Source organism: Cynoglossus semilaevis, chromosome 17 (assembly GCF_000523025.1).
Source record: "Cynoglossus semilaevis isolate Cse_v1.0 chromosome 17, Cse_v1.0, whole genome shotgun sequence".
Lineage (NCBI taxonomy): Eukaryota > Metazoa > Chordata > Actinopteri > Pleuronectiformes > Cynoglossidae > Cynoglossus > Cynoglossus semilaevis.
The window spans coordinates 13,912,158-13,935,998 of record NC_024323.1 but is presented as its reverse complement, the minus strand read 5'-3'; the positions used below and the strand labels follow the sequence as shown (position 1 = coordinate 13,935,998).

Sequence of the window (23,841 nt, the reverse complement as noted above, 5' to 3'; positions counted from 1 at the left end):
GGTACTTTACTTCCACACATTAGCTGGAATTAAACTGTGTGTGACAACGTGAAGTGTGCTTTGGTTCTTTTATCACATAACATCACATGACATAACATTAATAAACACAAACCCTCGTAGTTGGAATCACTGAGTATCAGTTCATGACTTTTGGCAAAGGAAAAAAAAAAAGAAATTGTTCAAAGTTGTTCTTTTCTTGTTTCTTTTAACCGCTGGTGTTGCCGGGCTTGTTTTTGGTGTACTTGAATTTGCTCTGCTGCGTGTGCGTGTTTGTTTGTTCGGTGTTTCACTTTGTAAGAAATGGTTGAAAAGGTTGTCTTCTGTTTGCACGAGAGACAGCCTGAAGGATTGTGGTTGGACTTGATCATGTTGAATAAAAAAAAAAGCACTTGTAAAACTGTGTCTTTGGTTGTGATCTGTTATGAACTGGATGTAGATATTCATAAAAAAAGTATTTATTTAACCCTTGAAAATGCGGATTATATATTAACGTATATACAATATACAATATAACCTGAAAGTGTCGTTGTTTTCAGATTTAAGTTAATAAACAAACTCCTACAATATAACCTGAAAGTGTCGTCTTTTTCAGATTTAAGTTAATAAACAAACTTCCTGCGGCTGCACCTTCGTTCCTCTGCTCCCTTTGAATCTCTACAATAACAGCTTTACTTTGAAGGTCTTCACCGGAAATGATCGTATGATCACATTATCGATCATTTCCGGTCCGGGGGTGGTGGGTGTGGCTGTTGTGACGGTTGACCTGACTTGACCTGACTAACAGCGTGTCTCCATCGCAATTTACAACATTCTGTCAACAATCTTCACTGTGAACAAAGAGACAGTCGGACGGGACATTAGGAGTAAAGTGTGGAATACTGTAGCCGGAAGTTAAACACTCACGCAGTTAACGGGTGAGTCAGCAGTGCCAAGACATTAGTGCGACGTTTTCTATTTGTTTTTATTTACTGTAGTGTGTTGTTAATGAGCTGTGAGTTGGTTAAAAACGTAATAAAAATATCATCTCATATGTTGAGTTCGTGCCTACGTGGCTAGGTGTAGTGTCTGTCAGTTTTCACTTTACTTTTTTACTTGTAAACACAATAGTCGATTTTAGGCAGCTAACTTTGCGTTAGTAGCGCACACTACGGTGGCCGTTGAGGGGAAAACAACATTAAAAAAAATCACAACGCTAAAGGCAAACGTACGTTTCTGGATAGCAACTTCACATTAATGAACTCATCTTAAGCCAATGTCGGATCGATTTCCAGTGAATTATGTTTTTAAATTTTATTTTATTTTATTTTTTTAGAAAATTTACTAATAATAATAATTTTGTGACACATTTATGTCAAAAATCACACGCAGGATGGGGCATGTCCCCAGCAGGTTTAGTGGCGACCGCGATCATGCACGTTGCCAACACTATGGAAGTGTCCGGGACGATGACGCCACACCGATCATTGAGAACGACTGCACGAAAAGACGGCGCTCCACTGGGAGACGATGCTCGGGAGACACGGTTCCGTGTCCGACATGTCAGGGAACCGGAAGGATTCCCAGAGGTACTCACACTAATACGGTACAACAATTGTTTACATTAGAAACAGTAGAAACAACACTTAGAAATATGTGCTAGTTGTTTACATGAAGCTGTACGTGTACAGAGAAACTTAGAAACAACACTTAGAAATATGTGCTACAGATCAATATGATGTTATAATACAGTATTAATGAAAATGTAATTTCTTTTGCAGTACATGTGAAAAAAAGTTATAAATGTAGTGACACGCAGGGTTTGTATGACACAACATTGACTTTAGGGATTTATTTTGAGCCGTCACTTTGTTTTGAAATCAGAAGAGATGATCTGGTTTTTCTTAACCAGATTAAGATGTTTCCTCATCACACTCTAGCTGTGTTTGCGTTTCTGACTGACTCTAGCAGTAACTGATTTTACCACTTATTTTACTAACAGTTGTTGTTTATTGTTTTTTTATAAATTCTTTTGGAGCAATAATTTATTTGAGGTAATATCTTAAAGTTGACAATTTGGAGTTTAAGTGATTTCAGAATTAATAACAATTTGTTATTGTCAATGTAAAAGTTATAGTGACCATAAAAATTGATTTTTTTTGCTCTATATTTTTCCAACATCTGAGGTTAAATCCTGCTGGTTGTGTGTCACAGGTCAGGAGAGTAAACTGGTGGCCGTCATCCCATGTACTGACCAGAGGCTGAGGCCCCGACACACGTAAATAATAACCATTTTTATTTTTCATCACAAACCACTATAAAAGCAGCTCTGGTCTGGGTGCGGCAGCCAGCTGGGTCTAAAGTTCCATAGTTTATAATTGTAAATAATAAATCATTTGATGACAGACAGTGGTGAATTATACTGCTCTGAGCCAGAGGGTCCAGTTTGTGAAGGTGAATTTTGGGCTGTATTGTCCTGAATAAATTTCATTGTTGAGGTCAAAGTGTTATTGACAGCGCCCCCTTGTGTCTCTCTTAGGAAGCTGTACGTTGCCTTGTCCGTGGGTGTGTGCCTGCTCATCAGCGTCTTGGTTTTGTTCTTCCTGTTTCCTCGCCCCGTCCTTTTGTCTCCTGTCACCGTTGAGTCTTCCGTGGTTTTCTTCGTGAACAGCAGCGTCCTCATCAACATCGTGGTGGGTCAGAGAGAACCTTTGATTGACAGACGACCACAGCTGCTAACCATCTGAACCAACTCACCTCCTGTCATTTTTTTTTTTTTTTTTTATTTAATTCGTTCATGTTTCTTTTTTTCGTAGAACACTGTAAACATCACCAACGACAACTTTGTGTCCGTGCGGGCGTACAGTCTGTCAGTGCAGGCCCTCGACTTCCGAACCGTGGTGGGAACAGTCTACATTGAGGACACCACGTCTGTCCCACCTCTGTCCACCAAAACGGTGAGACGGCCTGGGTCTGATGACGTCCTGTCAGAGTGGACTGGAAATGATTCTTTTTTTTTTTAAGCCACAGAAATGGAATATGAAATAAATATGTCCATTCCAGTTGGTTCCAGGTTAACATTTGTTCTTTTTCTCCTCACAGATTTCATATATGATCCCAGTGAACCTGACTGAGCCTGGCAAGGTGTAAGTTTGTGACTCCCAGGAACAAACAAACATTTTACTAAAACTCAAAACAAACGGTTTTGCTGATATATTTGACCTGTGTTGTTTTTTCTTGGTATGATGTCGTCCGTCTCTGCCTCTGTTTCTGCAGTGGCTACTGTAAAAGTCATGTTCCAGTACACATCCTGTACCTGCGCCTGCAGTAAGTACTGCTCTGTTCACACAGTAACGCTGTCCTGTGTACTGTAGTATTGTCAGTAGTAAATGTGCACAAGAAAAATTCCACAAATGTCACATTAGTACTACGCAATGTGTATCAGCGGGTGGATGGGTAGTACAACTGGAAGGTCAGCAGTTTGATACCACATGCTCCTTCACCATCGAAATACTGAAGACTGACCAATCACGTGCTGACTTTTCACTTTGATGAAAGAAGGAACAGGATTATTGTTGTTGTTGTTTTTCAAACTCACAGTCGCAGAAATTTCCCCCTAGGAAACTGATTCGATTTTTTTTTCTTTTTTTTTGCTGCTGCAGGATGTCGTTGACCATTTACTATCTGGCCCACGATGAGCAGATCTCCCAAGACGCGTACAAATTCATCAACTGTGGAGCCAACAGTACTGCACCACACCAGACACGGCTCGCCGCTCAGTGATGGACGGACACAGGAGGAAACGCTGAAGAAAGAAAGTCACTGAGATCCTGAGGTGAAGACCAAACAGAAACCAAAGCCTGACTCCTGATTGGTCAGCTGTCTGTCCGTTGTCTTAATGTGCTCGCTGAACTCTCTTTATTCGCCGAAGCATCTGTTCGTTTGCGTGACATCACCTTGAGAAGGCAGAACTCACGTTTAATGATTGTCGTTTTTTTGTTTTTATAATAGACATGAAGGGAAGAATTTGCACAGCGTCCATTTTTGTTGGCTGTCGTGTGTTACTACGACGACCCTGTTTGTTACTGTTGGCTTTGCAAATCATCATGTAGTGATTTGAATGAATAAACGTTGAAGTGAAGTGAGTAGTAAATGGTTTGTTCTGACGACCAATCAAAACAGGTTCTGCCATCGACCGACCAGCAAATTAGCCCCCGCTGTTAGGCAGGTCCACTAACCACTGTCACACCGTGTCACCTGGAAGCAAAACGTGTTTGTGGATTCCCAACCTCAGGTCCGTGGACCAGTATCGGTTCATAGGTTCATACGTCAGACTAATTCAGGAGAGATCAGTTTGTGTATTAAATTAAACTTTTAAAGTTTTAAAATGTTTTTTCCTCGACGACGCAAATTTACCGACGTCACTAAGAGACGGAATTCCTCACACTTTGACCTCGGGTTCATACGAAGAAAATGATTTTGACATGATTAATGTTTTAATTCATTTATTGTGGAGTCAGAAAATTCATTTACTCTCAACAAAGATCTGCCTCTGAGGGGGGGGGGCGTCTTGGGAGGAACTGGGGCGAGTGCTGGTTCCCTGGTCCTCACCACTGTTGGGTGTACTGCAGAGACTGAAGGACAGACTCACGTTAATCCACTGATTATTTCTAGGGATGTCAGATATTATCGTTCGCCAAATGATGTTTGCCCTAAAGATTTGGGGATAATCTATCGGATATCGGCAAAAAGTTAATATCGGACATCCCTAATTATTACACTCAAACGTGTGGTTCATAACCAGTCGCTGGTCATCTGACCAAACATCAGTACGTACGGAGTATCGGTTGGTGACCTTGGCTGTGTGATTGACAGGTGTGGGCAGGTCACCTTTACAGTGAGGACATTGGTTTCCATCTAAAACAGACAAAAGTCAAAAAGAAAACGACCGTGAGAACTTCAGGTCGTGACGTCAGTCGATGGCGTACCTTTAGTTTAGCATCTATTAGGGCATGGACCGCGGGTCTTCTGATTTTTTCGCGTGAGCATATAGCTCTTCATACGTTACGGATGTAACTTTTGCTAATGAGGCTAACACAGCAGAGACTGGAGGAGAGCAGAACCTTCATCAGACCAACCCGCTCACAGAGCCACTAGGCAGAGTCAGCACAATTACTGATCTCACCCTGGTGCTGAGAACGGATCCGTCTCCCAGACTGCATCCTCCGGGTTGCTGACGGCCTCCACTAGAGGGTGTTAAGTTACACTTTTCTCTCAGTAATTCTTTCTGGGACGTTCTCTCTGCCAGGAAACATTAAATCTGTGGTCAGTGACACCTGAGAGGCCGGTGGGGCTCGTTGATCAATCATTCAGCAGCCGCCCTTCTAATGAGAACTGACCAGACCATGACTGACTGACTGACTGACTGACTGACTGACTGTGTGTGTGCATTCGTGCGTGTGTTCTGAGAAGCTCGTGTGCTGCTATCAAATGGATCATTTCCTCCTGCTGTAATCCAGGCTGCGTGAAGAAAGAGGAGTAACTGAGACCATGAGTTCCGGGTTCCTGCAGTGGTGAAAGAACTATTGTTGGTGTAAATACGGTCGGACACTGGAGCACGTGTCAGTAAAGACAGCGCTGGTCCGTGAACCGCAAACAACATTTCACATCAACATTAATGTTCTTTCGTTCTGTGACAGTCTGAGTCGGGGTTAGGGTTTGGAAATAAGGAAAGTTAATGTTCCTTCTGTGACAGTCTGGGCCGGGGTTAGGGTTTGGAAATAAGGAAAGTGTTTTTTTTTCTTCTCTACTTAGTTGGTAACAAAGTCAGATCAGAGACTCTTCCACTGTAAACCTAATAAAAGTGTCACTTGTTTAAAAAAATACAACACTTTTCTGCTCCTTCTGTCTTCTTGCCTAGCGGCCGTAGCCTAGCACTCTTAGCCTAGCGGTCGTAGCCTAGCACACTTAGCCTAGCGGTCGTGGCCTTCCAGTTAGACCAATTAGAGTCCTGGCCCAGACTGTGGAGTGTTGACCAAGAACCAAAAATATATACCATACTGAGGTCACCTGTTTGTTCTTGAGGTGTGTTTGCTTCACTCGGACTGCAGGTGTCACTACCTCCGACCACCAGCTGTGAAGACAGAAAAAAAATAAAAAATATAAAAACTGAGGTAGATCTGAAACAGTTTAATGTGTGAGCATCGGCCGCTGTTATAACACCTCTATTAATGTATAAAAATGATGAATAAAAGCCAGTTAAAAACCACGACCACCTAGCAGTGACTCTACGGACACATCTGGGGCTGCCGACCCCCTGTTGGAGAATACTGAGACTTTGGGGTGAGGTATACGTCTGTCCTCCTACCTAGTTAGAGTGAGAGCTCAGGAGAGAAAACCTCACCCCAAACATTTCAGTTTTGAATCATTTTCTTTCACAGATTTCCGTCCTGCAGCTTTAACTCAGGTAATTAAGAAAGAGCTCTCCGTCCTGGGAATCAGAAACTGGATACGGACGCAGACTGAGTCAGGAAATCTGGTTTGTCTCCTGCGGAGGTGTCACATGTCCCTGCTCATTTTCCCATCAGCCCTGTGGCCGTTCAATAATAAAGCAGACCTTAGCTAAAGTGCAGCGCGGTGCTCCACCTCCGTCGGCCATTGGAGGGAGTCAGATTTTCACTTCATAATAATAATTTTTTTAAAAAGTCAACTGCAACTCAAAGCTTGGAGCTGAGGGCGACAGATCAGTCTTTGTTTACTGTGGGGGGAGGGGGGTGGATTTAAACAGCAGTCTTCAGGTGAGGGTGGGGTTACCAACCTACACAAACAAACAAACAGACACCACCAGAGACTGAACCACTGACCCACTTTCTCTCTAAGACAACTTTTGGACCCTTCTTGTAGATAAGACAGTTGTCAAACCCCCTCCCGGAGCATCCGCCTACGTCAACACACCTGAGCTGCTTAAACAACAGATTTTTTTTACAGCATGTTGGATTTATGCTCAAATGTATTTGAAGACATTTAAATTATTTTTTTTAAAAATTAGAATTACATTTTTATAATCCACTCTCTGCAGTACCTCTATAGAGCCACCTGAGGTCGCTGCGTACCTTATACAAAATAAAATCCACTCGGTAGATTGCATGTAGGTGTAAGCACCTGCTGTTTGTTGCGTGCCTTCCTGCGGTCCAGGGCACTCTGACGCCGTCTGGCCTCCCAGTGCATCGCAGACATGGAGCTGGTGAAGTTTTAGCAGCGAGGGGTCAAAGGTTACTGCGAAATGACAGAGATGTCGTTAAAAACTTACCTTTAAACTGACCTCAGTTCAGCAATGCTGGCTCGGCTTCCTGAAGTCAAACGCTTTGTTTAATAGTTTAGATTTTAACAAAAGAGAAGGTACAAAGGTAAAAGTGACAGATGAAAAGGTGGAGGTGGGTGACGGTGTTCTGTGTCCTCACCTGACGTGAGCGCTGGAGAGTCTGCTGTGACATCCTGTGCAGCAGAGGACTGGAGGAGAGCTGGAGGTGTCGGCCTCCTGCTCTGACCTTGTTAGGTGGAGTCTCCAGGCAACACCACCCTCTCCTGGGCTGAGAGGAACGGAGAGCTGCAAGAAGGTGGACGAGTCCTTGAGTTAAAGAAAAGACATTGACGTGTGAGACTACAGGGGACAACAGGACAAAGCTACTTACTAGTTAATAGTTTTTATACCACAGACCAGTCGGCTGGTATCAGCCGTTGCTGTGTTCATTTAAAAATAAAACATCTTTGAGAATTTATTCTGTTAGTACCAGAGTCTAAATGACCTTTGACCTGACAAATTATCTGAAGATGAAATAAGTTAAAGTATATGACTGGATTATTTTTGAATGAAGTAAATGAGTAAAACTGAAGTACAATTTTTCATTGTGTCCCAGTAGAGAAAGACCTATGGACAGGCACCGATTCCCTGGACCACGGGTTGGGCAACCCCTGGCCTAGCTCATTGTCAACAAGAAAAATGTGGAGAAGGTGGAGACCATCAGATGTTAATGAGATTAAATTGTTCTCTAAAATTTAAATGTCAATTACATGTTTGCAAATTGTTGTTACTATAGCCTAAAGTCTGACTGAACAAAGCACAAACTCACATGTATGTATAATGTACAAAGTTTACAGGAATATACGTAGAAAGTACTTTGTTCTATATACAAGCACTTTCAAAGTACCTCCTGGGGTATTATGGAGTATTCATAGTATTTTTTTTTTTACTGACAGTTTTATTCCAGATCAGAGATGTTTTTGTCTCCTGTCTGAAAACCTGAAAATATCAAATGTCACCACTTTTTTTTTTCTCTCTCTCTCTCAGGAGCAGTCAGTCAGCCTGGCTCCATCAACCAGTCAGTCAATAGATCAGCACTGGTTCAAACACACACACACACACACCCATGTCATTATCATAATGAGCACAGGTATCACAGTAAGCACTGCAGTATGTCTGCCTCTGTCATGTAAATCAATGGTATTACCTCACTGGTTCACAATGACCAGAACTGACTCCACATTCATTTGAATGGAGGAAGTCAATTGGTTCAGAGCGGCAGTTGGACAAGTGACAGACGGTTTCATGACCTCATGTCCAGACAAGTGTCCTGGACACAGGCCCCGGCTGCAGATCAATACTGCATTAGAAGAAAGAGAGATATTTAATGAAAATGAAAAAAATGTCCAGGTGTTTATGACAAGTGGACAAATCTGATCTGTTGTTGTTTAATGATATCACTGGACTCAGTCATCCTGATTGGAGGAGACCTGGTCCAGACAGAGAGACAGAGGGACAGACCTGTTGTTGGGGAAACTCGGATGTGCTGACCTGGGTACTCTGACAGAAACCAGAGGACTGAACCGCCTGGTTTCTGGGTGACTGTTGTTGGTACAGAAAACACTGCGCGAGAACATTCTTTTCTTCAACCACCTTTAAACACATTTTTACAGTTTATTCTGAGCCATAGGAACGGGAAATTTTCAGTTTTAATTAAAAAAAGTTAAGTCTTCTGAGTCTGCTGTTAATGTAAATAAGTTGAACCAACATGGCTGCCTCTGTAGTTCGATGGCAACTTCCAAACTGCCATATTTATCATTTTACCGCCAAATAAAATTCACAAGAGAGTCTCAAACGCATTAACCTTTCACATTTTTTTCAAGTTTTATGTTACATAACTAGACTCATGTTCAAAAGTCACATCAAATTGTTGTACTTCAATCTACCAGACTCCGCTCCTCTTTATCAAACACCGGTTGTACTACCAGTAGTGACCGTTAGAGGTCACCCACACTCCTTTCCCTCAAGCGCCTGTGACGTCATCAGGGGGCGGCTGGATATCTTACTTGATGCTCTGCTCCAGCCGCACTCAGTGTCAGGCAGGAGATCGGTGGAGTTCAGCGCGGTCTGATCTGATCTGCGGGCTTTCAAGCTGTCGTTTCGGGAATATTTTCACCGCAAATTCACGGATATTTCTCTTGTTCATTGAGGAATTTGACTAAAACGACAAATGTCGACAGCTTGAAAGGGCACGGAATTGCAAATGGGTGAGTTACGTGAATAAATGAGCAGTTCAACGGTTGGTTTGTTGTGACTTTTGTAGCTCGAAGACACTCGTCACTCCGCGGCAGATGAGCTTCATCCGCCGGGAAAGCCGGGGGGAACTATTTGTCTTAAAAACAACTTTAAAGCTTTAAAAAAATACACAAATTGGAGCAAAAGATATATCTGCGATACACAAAGTTTTCATATTTTGTTTTGCTTTGTCTCGTTTGATACATTCGTGCCAAACAAAAACTTTTCGCCCGTGAGAGATGCTAACGGTCGAGCTAGAAAAGTGGTTTTCTCTGCTCGTGAGTCCGTTTTTTGTTTTAAACTATTGTTTGTCGTTGTTTCTAGTTTTGTGCAGAAACAAAAGGGAGAAAAAAAACAGCACAGCTGGAGCTGAACAAAAGCTCCTGACGTGCAGCACACACACACACACACACACAGACACACACAGTCAACTAGGCATTTTTAAAAAGCACCCGGATTTATATAACACCAACTTTGTTTTGTTTGTTTATTTTTAAGCCACTAAAAACAGGCATTTTTATTGAATTCCAAATCTTCACTTATTCCAAAAACTGATTTGTTTTAAAAATCTAGAATTTTTTTTTCTCAGTCAACATGTGATAAAACTGATAGAAAACCAATTTTAAAAAATTCTAAATAAAAACAATTATTCTTTTCAATCTGTGACAGTAACTTTTGACGGTTACTCCTGGTCTCACTGTTGTACATGAATTGGAGCTTCTCTGCTGTCAGTCTGATAAAGTGAAAAAGCTGACTCACGTCATCCTCCCCCCTCTACTTCTTAATCTGCAGCTCTTCACTGACAGCAGCCAGGCAGCCTGGCCCCTGCACCACCACCTCCACTACCACCACCACCTCCCCCCGTCTTTGAAGTGAAGCCAAGAGTGCGAACCGCTCCCAGCCTGAGGAACTCCTCCCTCCAGAGCCTGTCCTGTGACTCAGTTTCTGGCTCCGTGGGTTCCAGGGACTCCGAGGGATACCTGGATTAGAGCAGCAAAACTAATAACCTAGTCCTGCATCATGGGAAACCAGTTCACCGAGATCGCCCCCAACACCCCCTTCTTACCCGGATTCCAGTCTCTGCATGTGGTTGTGATCGGTTTGGACTCGGCAGGGAAGACCTCGCTGCTGTACCGACTCAAGCTGAGGGAGTTTGTGGACACCATTCCCACCAAGGGCTTCAACATGGAGCGGATTAAAGTGCCCGTGGGCAACACCAAGAGCAACAGCACCACGTTCCAGGTGTGGGATGTGGGCGGTCAGGATAAACTCAGGCCCCTGTGGAAGTCCTACACCAGGAGGACGGACGGGCTGGTGTTTGTGGTGGATGCCGTGGAGGCAGAGCGTATGGAGGAGGCCAAGGTGGAGCTCCACAGGATCACCCGGGCAGCGGAGAACCAGGGAGTCCCGGTGCTGGTCTTGGCTAATAAACAAGACCTGGACGGAGCCATGTCAGCGTCGGAGGTAATGAGCGGGCTGGGATTTTAATATTTTATAATATTTTTATAATTCTATTCTTGTGGTCTTGGGATGTAACCCCCCTGTGACAGAGGAGGGACCAGTGTAAATACTTCATTTTAGGAGTAACCAGAGTAAACCAGTCCCACAGAGGTCCATAACCTTCAACGTGTACACACAGTAATCCATCTGACATCACCAACCACAGAGGGTGGCTCCACCCTGCTGCTGCTGCCTGCTGCTGCTGCTGCTACTGCTGATGTTTTTATCACTCAGACGAACTCGGCTTTTAATTAACACAATAACATGTGACCATCACTGAGCTGTGAGACATAATCGAGTCAGAACAAGTTCTTCTCAGATGTTGAACTTCATAATCCAGTGTGTCATGTTGTCAAATTAGTTCCAAGAAAAACCTGGTCCACACACAGTCTGAGAGGCATTTGATTTGACTGTGAAATTAACTTGTTTTTGAATTTGTTTCTTTATTAAAATGATAATGAAATGATTGTCATTACATAAATAACTCCCAAATTAATGTGTGTTTTATATGTATATTTAAAATCCACTATTGAAAAGCCAATGTGTTTTTTTTCATTTCCCTGTCCAGATAAATATTATAATATCATTTGGAGGAAGCAGAATTCCTAAGAAAAATACCTCAAAAAAATACAAAAAACAAATTCTTGGGGTTGAAGAAAATATGGATACAAATATTCACGATGATATAGTAAACATCTACGTTGTGGTGACGGTGTTTTTCTTTTGTCGGTTGGTTGTTGCAGGTGGAGAAGGTCCTGTCGCTCCATGAGCTCAGCTCGTCCACGCTGCACCACACTCAGGGCTGCTCCGCTCTGGACGGTCAGGGTCTGCAGCCCGGCCTGGAGAAACTCTACGAAATGATCCTGAAGAGGAAGAAGATGCTGCGGCACAGCAAGAAGAAGAGATGAAGGAGCACCAGGGGGAGACGCCAGTGATCTGGACCTGGACCAGAACCAGAACCTGTGTCTGTGACACCTTTGAAAACTAAAAAATGAAAAAGCAGAAGGAAAATCTGCCACAGCTGAAAACAGCTGCAGTATCTTCAGCACTCAGCTGCTTCCCTTCCTCACCCCTCCTCCCCCCTCAAAATGACAACTGACCCGCAGCTCCAGAACCAATGTGGAGAGAAAACCAGTGCAATACGTTGACAGACAATGGCTCCAACATTGAAGGAATCTTTTTGTTAATTGTTGTTGATGTTGTTGTTGTTGTTGTTCTTCCACCAAAACTCTGCTGGACTTTTATGTTGCATGAAAGAGAAAAAAGTAGAAGAAAAAAGAAACACTTTTGTTGATCAAAAGAACGTTTGTAATCTCTTAATTTAGTTTGAGAAGAGTCTTCACCTGGACTAACTGAAGACAAACTGGCACCACTTTGACCTTTACACACACACACACACACACACCTTGTTGTTCACCCTCTGTGTGTGTGAGTCAGAGATGGTTTGTCAACTTTTACATTCTGTACATATTGTTTCCTAACGTGTCAGAAAGCGAATAAATTATTGAGCAACTTTGGCAAAAATCTGTTGTAACTTTTTTTTTTGTGTGTGTGACATCACAGTCACAAACTCACACATGATGTCACTGTGATCTTCACTGGGGAGAACTAATAGTTCCACCTTAAACCATGAAGCAGCGACAGTGACGTGGATCAGATCTGACCTCGGGCTCAGACCTTCTCTCTCACGAATCTTTCGTTATTATTGTCCACCCATGTTTTCATGCCCCCACCCTGCACACACACACACACACACACACACACACACGCTCCGGCTCATGTTACAGCTCCTCCCGACTCGCTCTCTTTCAGCTACAGTTCAGGTTCAGTTTTGGTCACGTCAGCAGTTCGTCTCCTGTGTTCAGACCTGAACGTTTTCTGCAGGCGACAGAAAAATGAAGGTTCGTAGGGTCTGTCCTGGTACGGGGGCGAAATAATAACATAAATAAATCAACAGGGTCTGAACCAGTGTCTGTGATGTCGCTTCTACTGCAGCCGTGTGTGTGTGTGTGTGTGTGTGTGGACATCAAACAGGTTTCAAAGAGGTTTCTCAGCTTTTCATGAATATTTGAAGGAGAAGTCAAAGAGGAGGCTGTGGACTTCAAACACACACACATCAAACCTGAAATGATACATATAAATCATTGCAGAATATAAATATATATATATATATTTTCATATATATATATATATATATATGTCCAATATATATATATATTTATATATGTTAAGAAGAGGAAAACCACAGCAGAGACAGACTGGCTGAGTTTCCATGACTTCACTGTCAGGACTGATTTGTTCTCAGTTCCATTAAATTCATTTCCTATATAATGTTTAAATACTTTTTTATACTACACTACACTACTTTAATATACATATGTGACTATGTTATTACTTTAGAGTCTGTAGAAAAAAGTAGTACGGCATTTTACATGAGGCAAATATGTAAAAATATGCAAAAAAAAAAAAAAGAAGAGGAAAACCACAGCAGAGACACAGTCACAGAAAGACAATCATTGTCATTGTACAAACACTGTGGAGCAGTGATGCTTTCAGTGCCACCTGGGGGGGGAGGGGGGAGCGAGGACAGACGGCGAGGGCGGATTTGAACCTGCGATGAAAACCCTGATCCTCTTACCACTGGACCACAGACCGCCCCGGTGGATTATAAGGAGGGGCTTTTATTTTTAGTTTATAGTAGGATGACCTGTCCGTCCTGCTGTAGTTCCTGAAAATGTGTTCAGAAATAAAGAGTTTTTTTAAAGAGTGAAGTTAAATACTACTCTGTAATAAATACTACAATACTAACAGTTGATAAAAGGAGGTCAGGAACAGGGTGTAGGCGGGAGGAGAAATTGAAAGAGAAGGTTTGTAGACGGTAGTGAGAGCTGCTATGATACTCTGGTTGGAGATAATGGCTCTGACTCTACTTCCTGTTGTCCTCTGACTCTACTTTCTGAAAAATCTAAAAAAAAATTCCTGGGCCGTTTGTTGTGCTGCTGCTGTCAGAGGAAGACTCCTCCAGGACTGGCTGATCCTGCTGGTTGTTGCTCCAGAATAACCCCCCCTAGAGGAATGTGTGGGTGTCTAACCGGCCTGGTAGCTGATAGACATCTCTCCGCCCTCGGCCTGTGGCTCTGGGCTGATAAGGACATCAACACAACAATGAGGCCTGATCACACGCCGACACCGTTCACAGTGGTGCAGTAACACACAGATAACAAGCAGCTCTGAGTCAAAGCCCCCCCCCCCCCCCCCCCCCCGACCCCCCCTCCCCCACACCATTGATCAAACTCCAGGTCCATACACTTAAGTCAATCCAATTACCCTGATTGGAGCGTCTCACCGCTGCCATTCAGCTGTCACAGCAAAACGGAAGAGGCAGGATCAGGAAGTCAGCAGATTGAACGGGAACGTCCAATCACAGCAGAGAGAGACAGCCTCATCCAGTCTCCTTGATTGATTTAGTTTTTCCTATTGACCCAACTAGTGATTATCAACTTGCGGCCTGTGGGCCCTATCTGGCCCGCCAAATCATCCAATCTGGCCCGCTACTGGATTCCAACATAAATGTCAAATAATAAATGACCTGTGCTCTATTTACGCTGCAGGGGTGAGATACTGAGCTGTTTATATTCTATGTTACAGCATCAGGTGTCGGAGACATGGCTGTGACATAACACTGTGTGTGTGTGTTTGTGTGTGTGTGTGTGTTTGTGTTTGTGTTCAGGTTAAAAACAGACAACGAGCTCAGCACAGATGACTGATATGTCAGTTATGTCAACTATGTGCTGCCCTGACACACTTAACGCCTCTAAACACACCACATGTCATTACACACACACATACACACACACACACACACAGCTGAACATGTCTCATGTCCATGAGCTGGACACCATTTTACCAAAGGAACACAGGTTTCCTGGAAACTGACGTTTGAAGCAGCAGCAGACGTGTCCATTCCAGCTCCTCTGAAGGAGGACATGTGGACATGTGTCTTTGTCCAGGTCTGTCCACACACAGGTCTAAACAGCAGCCCTGTTTGTTCAGAGGGACTTGTGTCAGATGTTAGGTTCATTTCCCAGTAACTGCCCCGGGGCAAGAAGCATGACCTGCTGATGGAACAACCCACCGTTGTTCCCCTCAGATCATCTTAACTGGCAGCACTGACGTGGAGCCGACCATTTCAGGACTCAGTTATTATTTTATCTCTCTCTGATAACCAGGACGCGTCCCAGCCGTGTCCTCAGTAACATTATCCAGTTGTGAAAAATACTCTTGTATTTCTCAGACATGAAATACCTGCGTGTACGGCCGGTATCGAGCAGAGGTACTTCCCCGTGGAACCAGGATCCTCTGGAGGTCTTTTAAGACACTTTCTTCATCTTGATCACAAAAAGCCCCGTCTCAAGGGTTGAAACCTTTGTTGTCGTTCTAGAAAACGCTGGGGGGGGGGGGCTTGTATGTACAGTATGCACATCTGTGACATTCTACTCTTTTCTATTCTATTTGATTTAACTTTTCCTCAGGCCCAGGGTTCAACCATTCTGATCTCTGACAGACAACATCAAAATCAAAACAAAACAACTTTTATTTTCAGTCTCTGTGAACATTCCTACATTCCTGCCGGTGTCAGAGTGAGTCCACCTGAAGATCCAGTTCCATCCGGTTCCTCAGGTATCCTGCGGGTGTGGCAGCGTTGGGACTACGTCACAGGCAGAAGAAAGACGGCTGACGTTAATGGGCTTGTTCTGCGCCCCACCCACCCACCAACCCGCCCGCCCGTCAGCTGAGGGAAACAGCTGCAGGAAACAGACTCTCTGTACCGAGGACCCACGGTCCTTCAGGCTCAGTCTGTAGTTTCTGTCTTGATTTTGAAAATATATATATATTTTTAACTTTTGACTGAAAGATAAAATAAATCAGGGGTCCTCAATCCCTGGTCCGATGACCGTTGCCGGTCCATATGTCATTTGGTTCGACCCGCAGTGGGACACAGTGAAAAAATGTACTTCAGTTTCACTAATTTACTCATTTTATCTGGTAACGTTTCTGAACAACAGGCCATTCAGACAACAAAATAAAGATGTTTTATTTTGAAACTTTTATTACCTACTTCACTGGACCAGTGTCCAGAGGGTTAAACTGAGTAGACCGTTAACTGACCACGGTTGAGTCACTGCAAACATTTGCATGTTTTTGTTGAAACGTTCTTCACGCCTGGTGTGACCTGCTGTGGCTGCGGGTTAATGTGTGCAGCCCACATGGGACTCTTCATCTGGACGTCACCACCGAGAAACAGACGAGTCTGAGTCTGAACTGAGGTCTGAGCTGTTCTAATAACCCCCCCCCCCAGCAACCTCCCTGACCCCCCGTCTGAGGTGAAGCAACGCTGAACTTTATCTGTGTGGAAAAACACAGTCACACACACACACACACAGATGGAGTGTGGATTTCTCATGTGGGAAACAGCTGTTGAGTTTTTATGATGTAATGAAAAAACGGTTTAGAATTAAATCTGAACTGTTTCACTCTGTGTGTGTGTGTGTGTTCTTGAATATAGTGGCACGTGAGGACCAGTCTTCTGTAACAGGAGAATGTTGAGGTGTAGCAGCTTGGATTAGGCCGTAGGTTATCAAATATAGGGGGCATGGCTTCCTTAGGGTCAGCATGTTAAACTATCTAACTTAGACGAGAATGAGTGGATGTGTTTGATGACTCAGCACTGCAGTTCAACAGAGGAAGTCTAACAATGTTGATTTAAAGGTTTGGATCCTCTGGAAATGTCATTTATTTTTTAAGGACTGGTGCAGAAGTGCACGTACGTTTTGTTCAGCAGATGAAGGAGTTGTTTGTCTGGTTGCATTATTGAAGTCAGAAGAAACTGATTCGATTCCAAGAGTGGGTGAAATTCAATTTTATTGAGTAACAAATGTATTTAACGTCCGTCTGAACCAGGACGTCCAGGAGTTACGGCTACAGTTACCGAGTTACGGCGTCCTCAGCTGGAAAACCGCGTCACAGTGAACTCTCCACTGGTGCAGTGTGTTCCAGACAAACGCTGCACAGATGGGATTTTTTTTCTCTCTCTCTTGTGTTCTCTGATTGATGATCATCTTCTTCCAAAACTGCAGTGAAGGAGAGAATGTTTTTGACGAGAACGCGGTGTCATGTGGATCTGATCTCAGTGATGGAACAGTCAGCACTGAAGGCTGGAGCAGCAGCAGCAGGTGGAGGAGGGAGTCCGTCTGGTATTCAGAGAATGTGGAACGGCCGATGTTTATGTCTGCATACCTCACTGCTCCTCATCTGTTACTGCCCCAGTGGCGGAGAGAGGGAAGGCAGCCTGATGGATAGTAAAGCCATCAAGTTGATGAATTAATAAACGACAATTTCCAAATGGAGACGCGCGCACCAGTGACGTGCGGTCAGAGGAGGCAGCGCCTCACCTGCCATCGTGATTAAAAAAAAGGAAAAAAGTACATAAAATAAATATTCATATTTTCCACTGATCTGTGTTAAAGATGGATTTCCAGTATGACTCCCGCTGATTTTTACCGCTGATCGTACAAGAAAATGCAGAGAAAAGTCAGCCGGGGAGGCGGGCAGTACTCCACTTCACCTCAAGGGGTCATACGTGAACTGACAGGTGCGTTCCAAGCTACAGCCAGTAGTAGGTGAAGAACAAAACTGGACTTCCGGTCCAAACAGAAGATGGTTAGTGACGGAAGCTAACGCCGGAGCTAAAAGGTTAGCTTCAAACTACGGGACAGAAGAGTCGTTCTTTTTTAAATGTAGTTGTACAAACAAAAAGACTGACTGTGTGTCTGCCTTGTAAGAAACCGCCATTACTGCTGTCCTTGTCTTTTATTGTCATCGTGTGATAACGTCTGGACGAACTCGGAATACTGTGAACATTAGAAAAGAAGCCTCAGCAGACATGAAAGATCAGCCACGAACATTCAAATTCAAGGATCGATTTGTCATCGGATAAACAACGGACACTAAACATTAGCCTCCACAATGCTAAGGTGAGGGGAAAACCGAGAGATACAACCATGGACTTCATCTATAAGTAAAGGTAAGGCTTTTTTTTTAAAAAGTGTTTGTTTTAAAAAAATAAGATTGATAACAAACTAAAACTAAAGCAACATAATTTAAAGTTCGAAAAATAACTGACATTATAGTAATACTAAAACTAAAGCAACCGAATTTAAAGTTCGAAAAATAACTGACATTTTTAAAAATTAAATTTGTGCTGCACTCATTTTTATACTTTAATTTGTTTACAGTAAATAAGAAATTCTTAGACTAAGAAGGCTGCTCTGTCCGTTTCTATAAAAGAAACATTCTTGGTAGGACAAATATGTTCCAGTGTATACGTTTGTGTCATTGAGAGAGGAATGTTGATGGATGTGAAGTGTTACCAGGTGGATGATGTTGGATGAACAGTCAAATAAGATGCTCTTTTTCGGTTCTTACTATTGTAAATCTGACTCCAGCAGCCATGAACCTCACCGCTCGTCAGTGACATTTGTTTTCTTCTGTATACACATCGCTGATGTCATCTATGTACACTGTACACAGCAGGTGACGAGTCTACACACACACACACGTGCTTCGTGATGTTTGTGTACTTTATTAGTCCAACATGTACATGTGCTCCTGTTAACACCGGTGTGTACCCAGCTCTCACTTCAACATTCTTACATTAATTGTTACAGTCATTACAAGGATTTAACTACAGTCGTCTTACGGGTGAAAATCTAAACTGCATTGTGATGATTCTTCTTCCCACATATCAGATCTATCTATGGATTTTCTTCATCATTTTCATCAGTTTTCTCTCAGTTTTCTGTGTTTATTAACACTCTGTTATGATACAATGGATACGGTTTAATTTTTTAAAAGAAAAGGTAACTTTCCTGTCAGAAAAGTTCGTTCATCATTGAACAGGACAACAAAAGTTTAGAGTTATATTTTTCCTACTTTGAGTTCATCTTTTCACAGTAATATGAGGTATTCTTTAACTTTGTCTATTGTCATTCCACCTTTGTCCACCAGGTTTGCTCCGCCCCTTTGAACCGTTGTTGTACTCTCTTCTAATTGGACGCTGGTCTCTCTCTCTCTTCCACACTGACATTTCCGTTATGTGAAGAGTTTGGAGACCAGTGAAGCTCACCATCCCTGCATCATCTTGTTGTTGTTGTTGTTGCCCAAATAGTAACACCATACAGTCACAGTGACGGTTAGAAATATGTGTCCTCCGTCAGAGAACCATCCAGGAATGGTTCCTGGATATTTTTAAAGTGGTTTGGTTCTGTTGGATGCCTTGTTGCCATCTGTAGGTTAGTTTCGTTTTTCATCATTTTTCTTCTCTCTCTCCTGTGTTTGGAAACTTCCAAAACATCTGTTTGTTCACGGTTGACTCACCAATTTGTCTTGGCACTCGACTGAGGTGAGATGAGGAGTCGGAGTCGGAGGGGGAGAGGGGGTGAGTAACGGAGAGTGGGTGAGGTGAAGGGAGGGGCTAAATGACAAGGAGGGGCTGGAGTGAGGAGATCTGTTCATGGGAGAGAACGAGCTGCGGTTACAGAGTGGGGAGGGGCTGGAACAAGGGGAGGGGCTTGTGTGAGAAGAAAGGCTGGTCAGAGGGGAGACGCTGATGGGAGAGGAGGTCCCGAGGTGACGGTGGTGAAAGTCGCCCAGGTGAGGAGAGAGGTTTGTGAGAGTGGAGGGGCTGTAGAAGGGGGAGGGGCCGTGTTGAGAGGGGGGGCTCAAGTTTGGAGAGAGACTGCAGCGAGGGCAGGGCCCTGAGTGAGGGGGGCGTCTGAGATGATGGGGATGATGACGAAAGTCGCTGAGGTGAGGAGAGAGGCTGATGAGAGGCGAGTAGTCTGAGTGAGGGGAGGGGCTCAAGCATGGAGAGAGGCTGTCTAAGGGGGAGTGAAGAGATAGGCTGCAGAGAGGGGAGGGGTCCCGGTGTGAGGGGAGCCTGAGATGATCGTGAGGAGAGCGGTCCATGAGAGGGGAGGGGCTCAAATGAGGGGAGAGACTGGTGAGAGGGGTATGTTCTGAGTGAGGGGAGGGGCTGATGAGACTGGGCCTGAGATGATGATGATGATGATGATGATGATGATGGTGGTGATAAGGGCCTAAATGAGGGGAGAGGTTCATGAGAGAGTAGGGGCTTATACGAGGGGAGGGGCTCAGGTGAGGGGAGCCGCTGATGAGAGAGGAGGGGCTGAGGAGGGGACGTTGGTGAGGTAAAAGGTCTCTGGGATGTGAAGGACTTTGGTAATGAGACGTATTCAAAGGAGGAGAGAGGCTGAAGAGAGGGGAGGGGTCCAGTTGAGGGGAGGGGCTCAGGTAAGGAGAGTGGTTTTTGAGATGGGAGGGGCTGAGATGACGAGACAGGTTTGGGCTTAGGTAAGGTGATAAGTTGAGGTGTGGGGAGGGGCTGATAGTAGGAGAGAGGTCCGTTTGAGGGCGGGGGCTGATGACAGGTGAGGGGCACGGTCTTTGGGGATGGGAGGGATTTGGGTGAGAACAACGGCTCAGATAGGGTGAGGTGATGAGATGTGGGGAGGCAACCCGGTGAGGAGAAGGGCTGATGAGATGGAGCGGGCCCTGGTGATGGGAGGGGCCCCTCTGAGGAGAGGGGGGCGGGCGATAAGAGGGGGTGATACGAGAAGACGGGGTTCGATGAAGAGAGGGACTGACGGGAGTTGGACGAGGAGAGCGGGGTGTAGGAGTAGATGGGGTTGGAGGAGGAGGAGGAAGAAGAAGAAGGGTTGGAGAAGACTGTGTCTGGGGGGGGGCTGGCCTCAGGTTCATGTCTAATGTATGCACTCTTCTCTGGAACCCCCCTGGTCGGGCTGCTCAGGTACACACTGAAACTCTCAGGGTTGAAGCTGTTGGATGACTGTTGGATGAGAAAAAAAAACAGATGGTTGTCAATGAACGTTCACACCAGATCATCACAGAAAGTCTGATCATTCTGATCATTCCTACATGGACTAAGAAGCCACGTAGGAAGCCTCATTTGTTTTGTTTTACTGCGATGATAACTCCACTCTTTAGTCTGTTGTTGTGAAAATAATTTATTTGCCGACTCTGCAAAAACCTCCAGTACCGTTAGAAACGAGACATTTACAGACTGAATAGATCACACCAGGAACAATCTGCGAGGGTCCGCGGGGGGAAAGGATCGGCCCGGACTTTTCCGACGTTGGTGAAATCTAACGGCTTCATATGGAATTTATTTTCCAAGTCAAAGTAACAGAAATTATACGTTGATTCCACCTGGACCAACAAGATGAGGATGTTTTATTCACTGTTCACCAGTGGGAATGTTGTTTTATTCACTGTTCACCAGTGGGAATGAACTGAACGTATGAAGGAGCCCATATTAGTGTAGATAACTGGACCTATGTGGGCCACACTGGAGCTGTGTGTGTGTGTGTGTGCTACGCTAGCCTCGTTACACGGGCTGTGTTGTTCTTTGTCTTCTGTTTAACCAGTAATAAACTGTGATTGGTTGATACACTGGGAGCCGACTGTTTATTTATACAACATCAAAGACCAGCCGCTGCATTTGCATGGATTTGAGCCTGTTAGAATTTCTGGAGCCAGTTTGGAGTGCGGTCCACGTGTTATCGCTATAATCAGCCCATGTTTTTTTTTAAACACAGTAAATAACATCGGGGGATGCTTTGAACAGGCCTGCGTTAACGGCTAACGTTGTTTACGTACACTGTCCTCAGTGATGATGTTGCGGTCATGCCACCATTGCTGGTATGTGGGCATAATTTTGTCCATGGTCAGTAAAAAGTGAGCGATTGTCTCAGCGGTGCGCGCTCCAGCGGTCGGGCCTGTCACCTGCTGCAGCGTCGACTCCACTTTGTTTATCTTCCTGGTGGTTTAATGGCAGTTGGTTTCGTAAGGTTGGAGTTCATGCCCTGGTTGTATCTCATCAGGATGACATCATGAAAGCCATGGAACGTGAGGTCACCTTTATGAAAGTAGGGCTATTTCCTAAGGCCTTTTGTATCAGGACTGTTGTAGCTAACGTTAGCGCTGGCGTCTGTACCAGGACTGTTGTAGCTAACGTTAGCGCTGGCGTCTGTACCAGGACTGTTGTAGCTAACGTTAGCTCTGTTCCCTGCACCAGGACTGTTTGTTGTAGCTACTGTTGCAGCTTTTAGTTATCCTGTGTGAAGGAAGGTCTGCTTGGCGGAGGTGCAGATGTGGCGTCTGCTGTCGTCTTGTGTCTCTGCTGCCGTGAGCTGAGACGTCCTGTCTCCTGGGCTAACAATAAGTGCGGTTTCCTCTCAGACGAACAACAGGCAGACCCAGAACCAACACATCAAACAAAAGCCTGACTTACTGTAACCTCTCTCTTTGAGATGTTCCTGCAGCCTCTGATAACGTTCTCCCCCCCTTGACCTCCCCCCGGCCCCTCTCTCTCTCTCTCTCTCTCACACACACACACACACACTCCAGCATTGTATTGAAATAGTGAGAACCTGTAAACAGACGTGTCTCTGTAAATCCTTTAATCCCACAGGTCATAAACCCGGGGACCCTGATGCCACCCTTTTACAGCCTCCTTCTAACAGGAGGTGACACCTCCTCTTCTCCTCTGCTGTTCCTGCTCCCTGTCGTGCAATTACCTTCCAAATGTTTAACGTAGCGGTGGGGGGGGGAAGGGTGGAGCCTCTCAAATATTGGACTTGCATAGTGAAAAAGACAGAGATTTTATTGGATCTGTTCGGACTCCGCTCATCCTGAGAAATACGGAGGCAGGGATCATTTTAAATGCCTGGAAAGTCATGGAACCCCCCCACAGGCACTTCAGAGGCGAGGGTCTTGTCTGTCTGACTCCTTCAGTCTTCGGTCGATTGTTGTTTTTTTAACAGGATTTATTCATTTCATTTCCAGACCCACGTTAATCTAATCTCCTGCAGCTCTCTTGGCTGGAGGGGCCCACGGTGTATGGGATGGGGGAGGGTACAGGAGGGGCACTGGTGTGAAGCAGGAAAAACAAGACAGGAGATGATGAATGAGGAGGTGCAGCGACCTACACCGTGAGCACATCTCTCTCTGAGGAACATTTATCCAAAGAGAAGAAAAATGAAGAAAAAATAAAAATCAGTCGTATTAGAAAATGTCTAATCCATTTTGTTAAATGTCCGACTTTTTTTCCAGTTAGGTGGCAGCAGATAATCACAGCTGTTGATGAAGATTGTCTTTCTTCAATTCCTGCCAGTATAACAGCGTTGTCTTCAACTAAACAGGCTGAGATTTTAGTCAATTATAAGGGTCATTTAAACTTTTGTCAGATTTTTGTTTGGTGCTGTGCTTTGGGATTTTCCCTGATGCTATAAATGTGCCGTGGCTCAGGAAAGGTTGGGACCGTCCAGAGCAGGGACGCCTGCGTGCTCTGTGATTACAAACATCATCATATTTCAGCCTGTAAACATCACTTAGTCTCTGCACACGTTCCACTAAATGACAGAGCGGACACGTTGGCAGAGTCGCACTTTGGTGAGAGTCCAGCAGCAGCTGCACATCTACACAGGTTTATTTACTACTACAAAACAGTTTCTCATAAATCATATTTCTGTTTTCTCATTTCTTTTTTTTTTTTTTTTGCAACTGAAACAACTTTTAAATTCCAGAAATCCAGATGTGAAAAATTGGAAACATCTTTAAAACGTGTTGAATCATCAGTAGTTTTTCCTTCTTTCTTCTTATACCCCTCC

At 44.3% G+C, this 23,841-nt stretch overlaps 3 protein-coding genes across 3 annotated transcripts; 2 read left to right on the top strand and 1 right to left on the bottom strand.

The window, feature by feature from the left end:
• Nucleotides 1-728: 728 nt before the first annotated feature.
• On the top strand, nucleotides 729-4,117 carry LOC103393529 (transmembrane protein 106B-like). Its single transcript, XM_008330525.2, has 8 exons — nucleotides 729-914; nucleotides 1,369-1,565; nucleotides 2,191-2,254; nucleotides 2,516-2,669; nucleotides 2,793-2,933; nucleotides 3,079-3,122; nucleotides 3,253-3,303; nucleotides 3,639-4,117. The coding sequence occupies exons 2-8, from the start codon at nucleotides 1,370-1,372 to the stop codon at nucleotides 3,757-3,759; spliced, it is 771 nt and encodes a 256-aa protein (XP_008328747.1). The 5' UTR covers nucleotides 729-914; nucleotide 1,369; the 3' UTR covers nucleotides 3,760-4,117.
• A 6,311-nt stretch (nucleotides 4,118-10,428) lies between these two features.
• LOC103393530 (ADP-ribosylation factor-like protein 4D) lies at nucleotides 10,429-12,595 on the top strand. Its single transcript, XM_008330526.3, has 2 exons — nucleotides 10,429-11,035; nucleotides 11,815-12,595. Exons 1-2 carry the CDS (start codon nucleotides 10,592-10,594, stop codon nucleotides 11,977-11,979), a joined length of 609 nt encoding a protein of 202 aa, XP_008328748.1. The 5' UTR covers nucleotides 10,429-10,591; the 3' UTR covers nucleotides 11,980-12,595.
• A 6,949-nt stretch (nucleotides 12,596-19,544) lies between these two features.
• LOC103393531 (vegetative cell wall protein gp1-like) lies at nucleotides 19,545-23,835 on the bottom strand. The gene is made up of 2 exons (XM_008330527.3): nucleotides 21,830-23,835; nucleotides 19,545-20,999 (listed from the first exon to the last, which is right to left on the bottom strand). The coding sequence occupies exons 1-2, from the start codon at nucleotides 21,893-21,895 to the stop codon at nucleotides 19,665-19,667; spliced, it is 1,401 nt and encodes a 466-aa protein (XP_008328749.1). The 5' UTR covers nucleotides 21,896-23,835; the 3' UTR covers nucleotides 19,545-19,664.
• Nucleotides 23,836-23,841: the final 6 nt, after the last annotated feature.

Coding starts and splice junctions, on each gene's coding strand:
- LOC103393531 (XM_008330527.3), bottom strand. CDS start 21,895: ATGGACAAAATTATGCCCACATACCAGCAATGGTGGCATGACCGCAAC. Junction 21,000..21,829: donor ACATCATCACTGAGGACAGT/GTACGTAAACAA, acceptor CTCATCCAACAG/TCATCCAACAGCTTCAACCC.
- LOC103393529 (XM_008330525.2), top strand. CDS start 1,370: ATGGGGCATGTCCCCAGCAGGTTTAGTGGCGACCGCGATCATGCACGT. Junction 2,934..3,078: donor CACCTCTGTCCACCAAAACG/GTGAGACGGCCT, acceptor TTCTCCTCACAG/ATTTCATATATGATCCCAGT. Junction 3,123..3,252: donor CTGACTGAGCCTGGCAAGGT/GTAAGTTTGTGA, acceptor CTGTTTCTGCAG/TGGCTACTGTAAAAGTCATG.
- LOC103393530 (XM_008330526.3), top strand. CDS start 10,592: ATGGGAAACCAGTTCACCGAGATCGCCCCCAACACCCCCTTCTTACCC. Junction 11,036..11,814: donor GAGCCATGTCAGCGTCGGAG/GTAATGAGCGGG, acceptor TGGTTGTTGCAG/GTGGAGAAGGTCCTGTCGCT.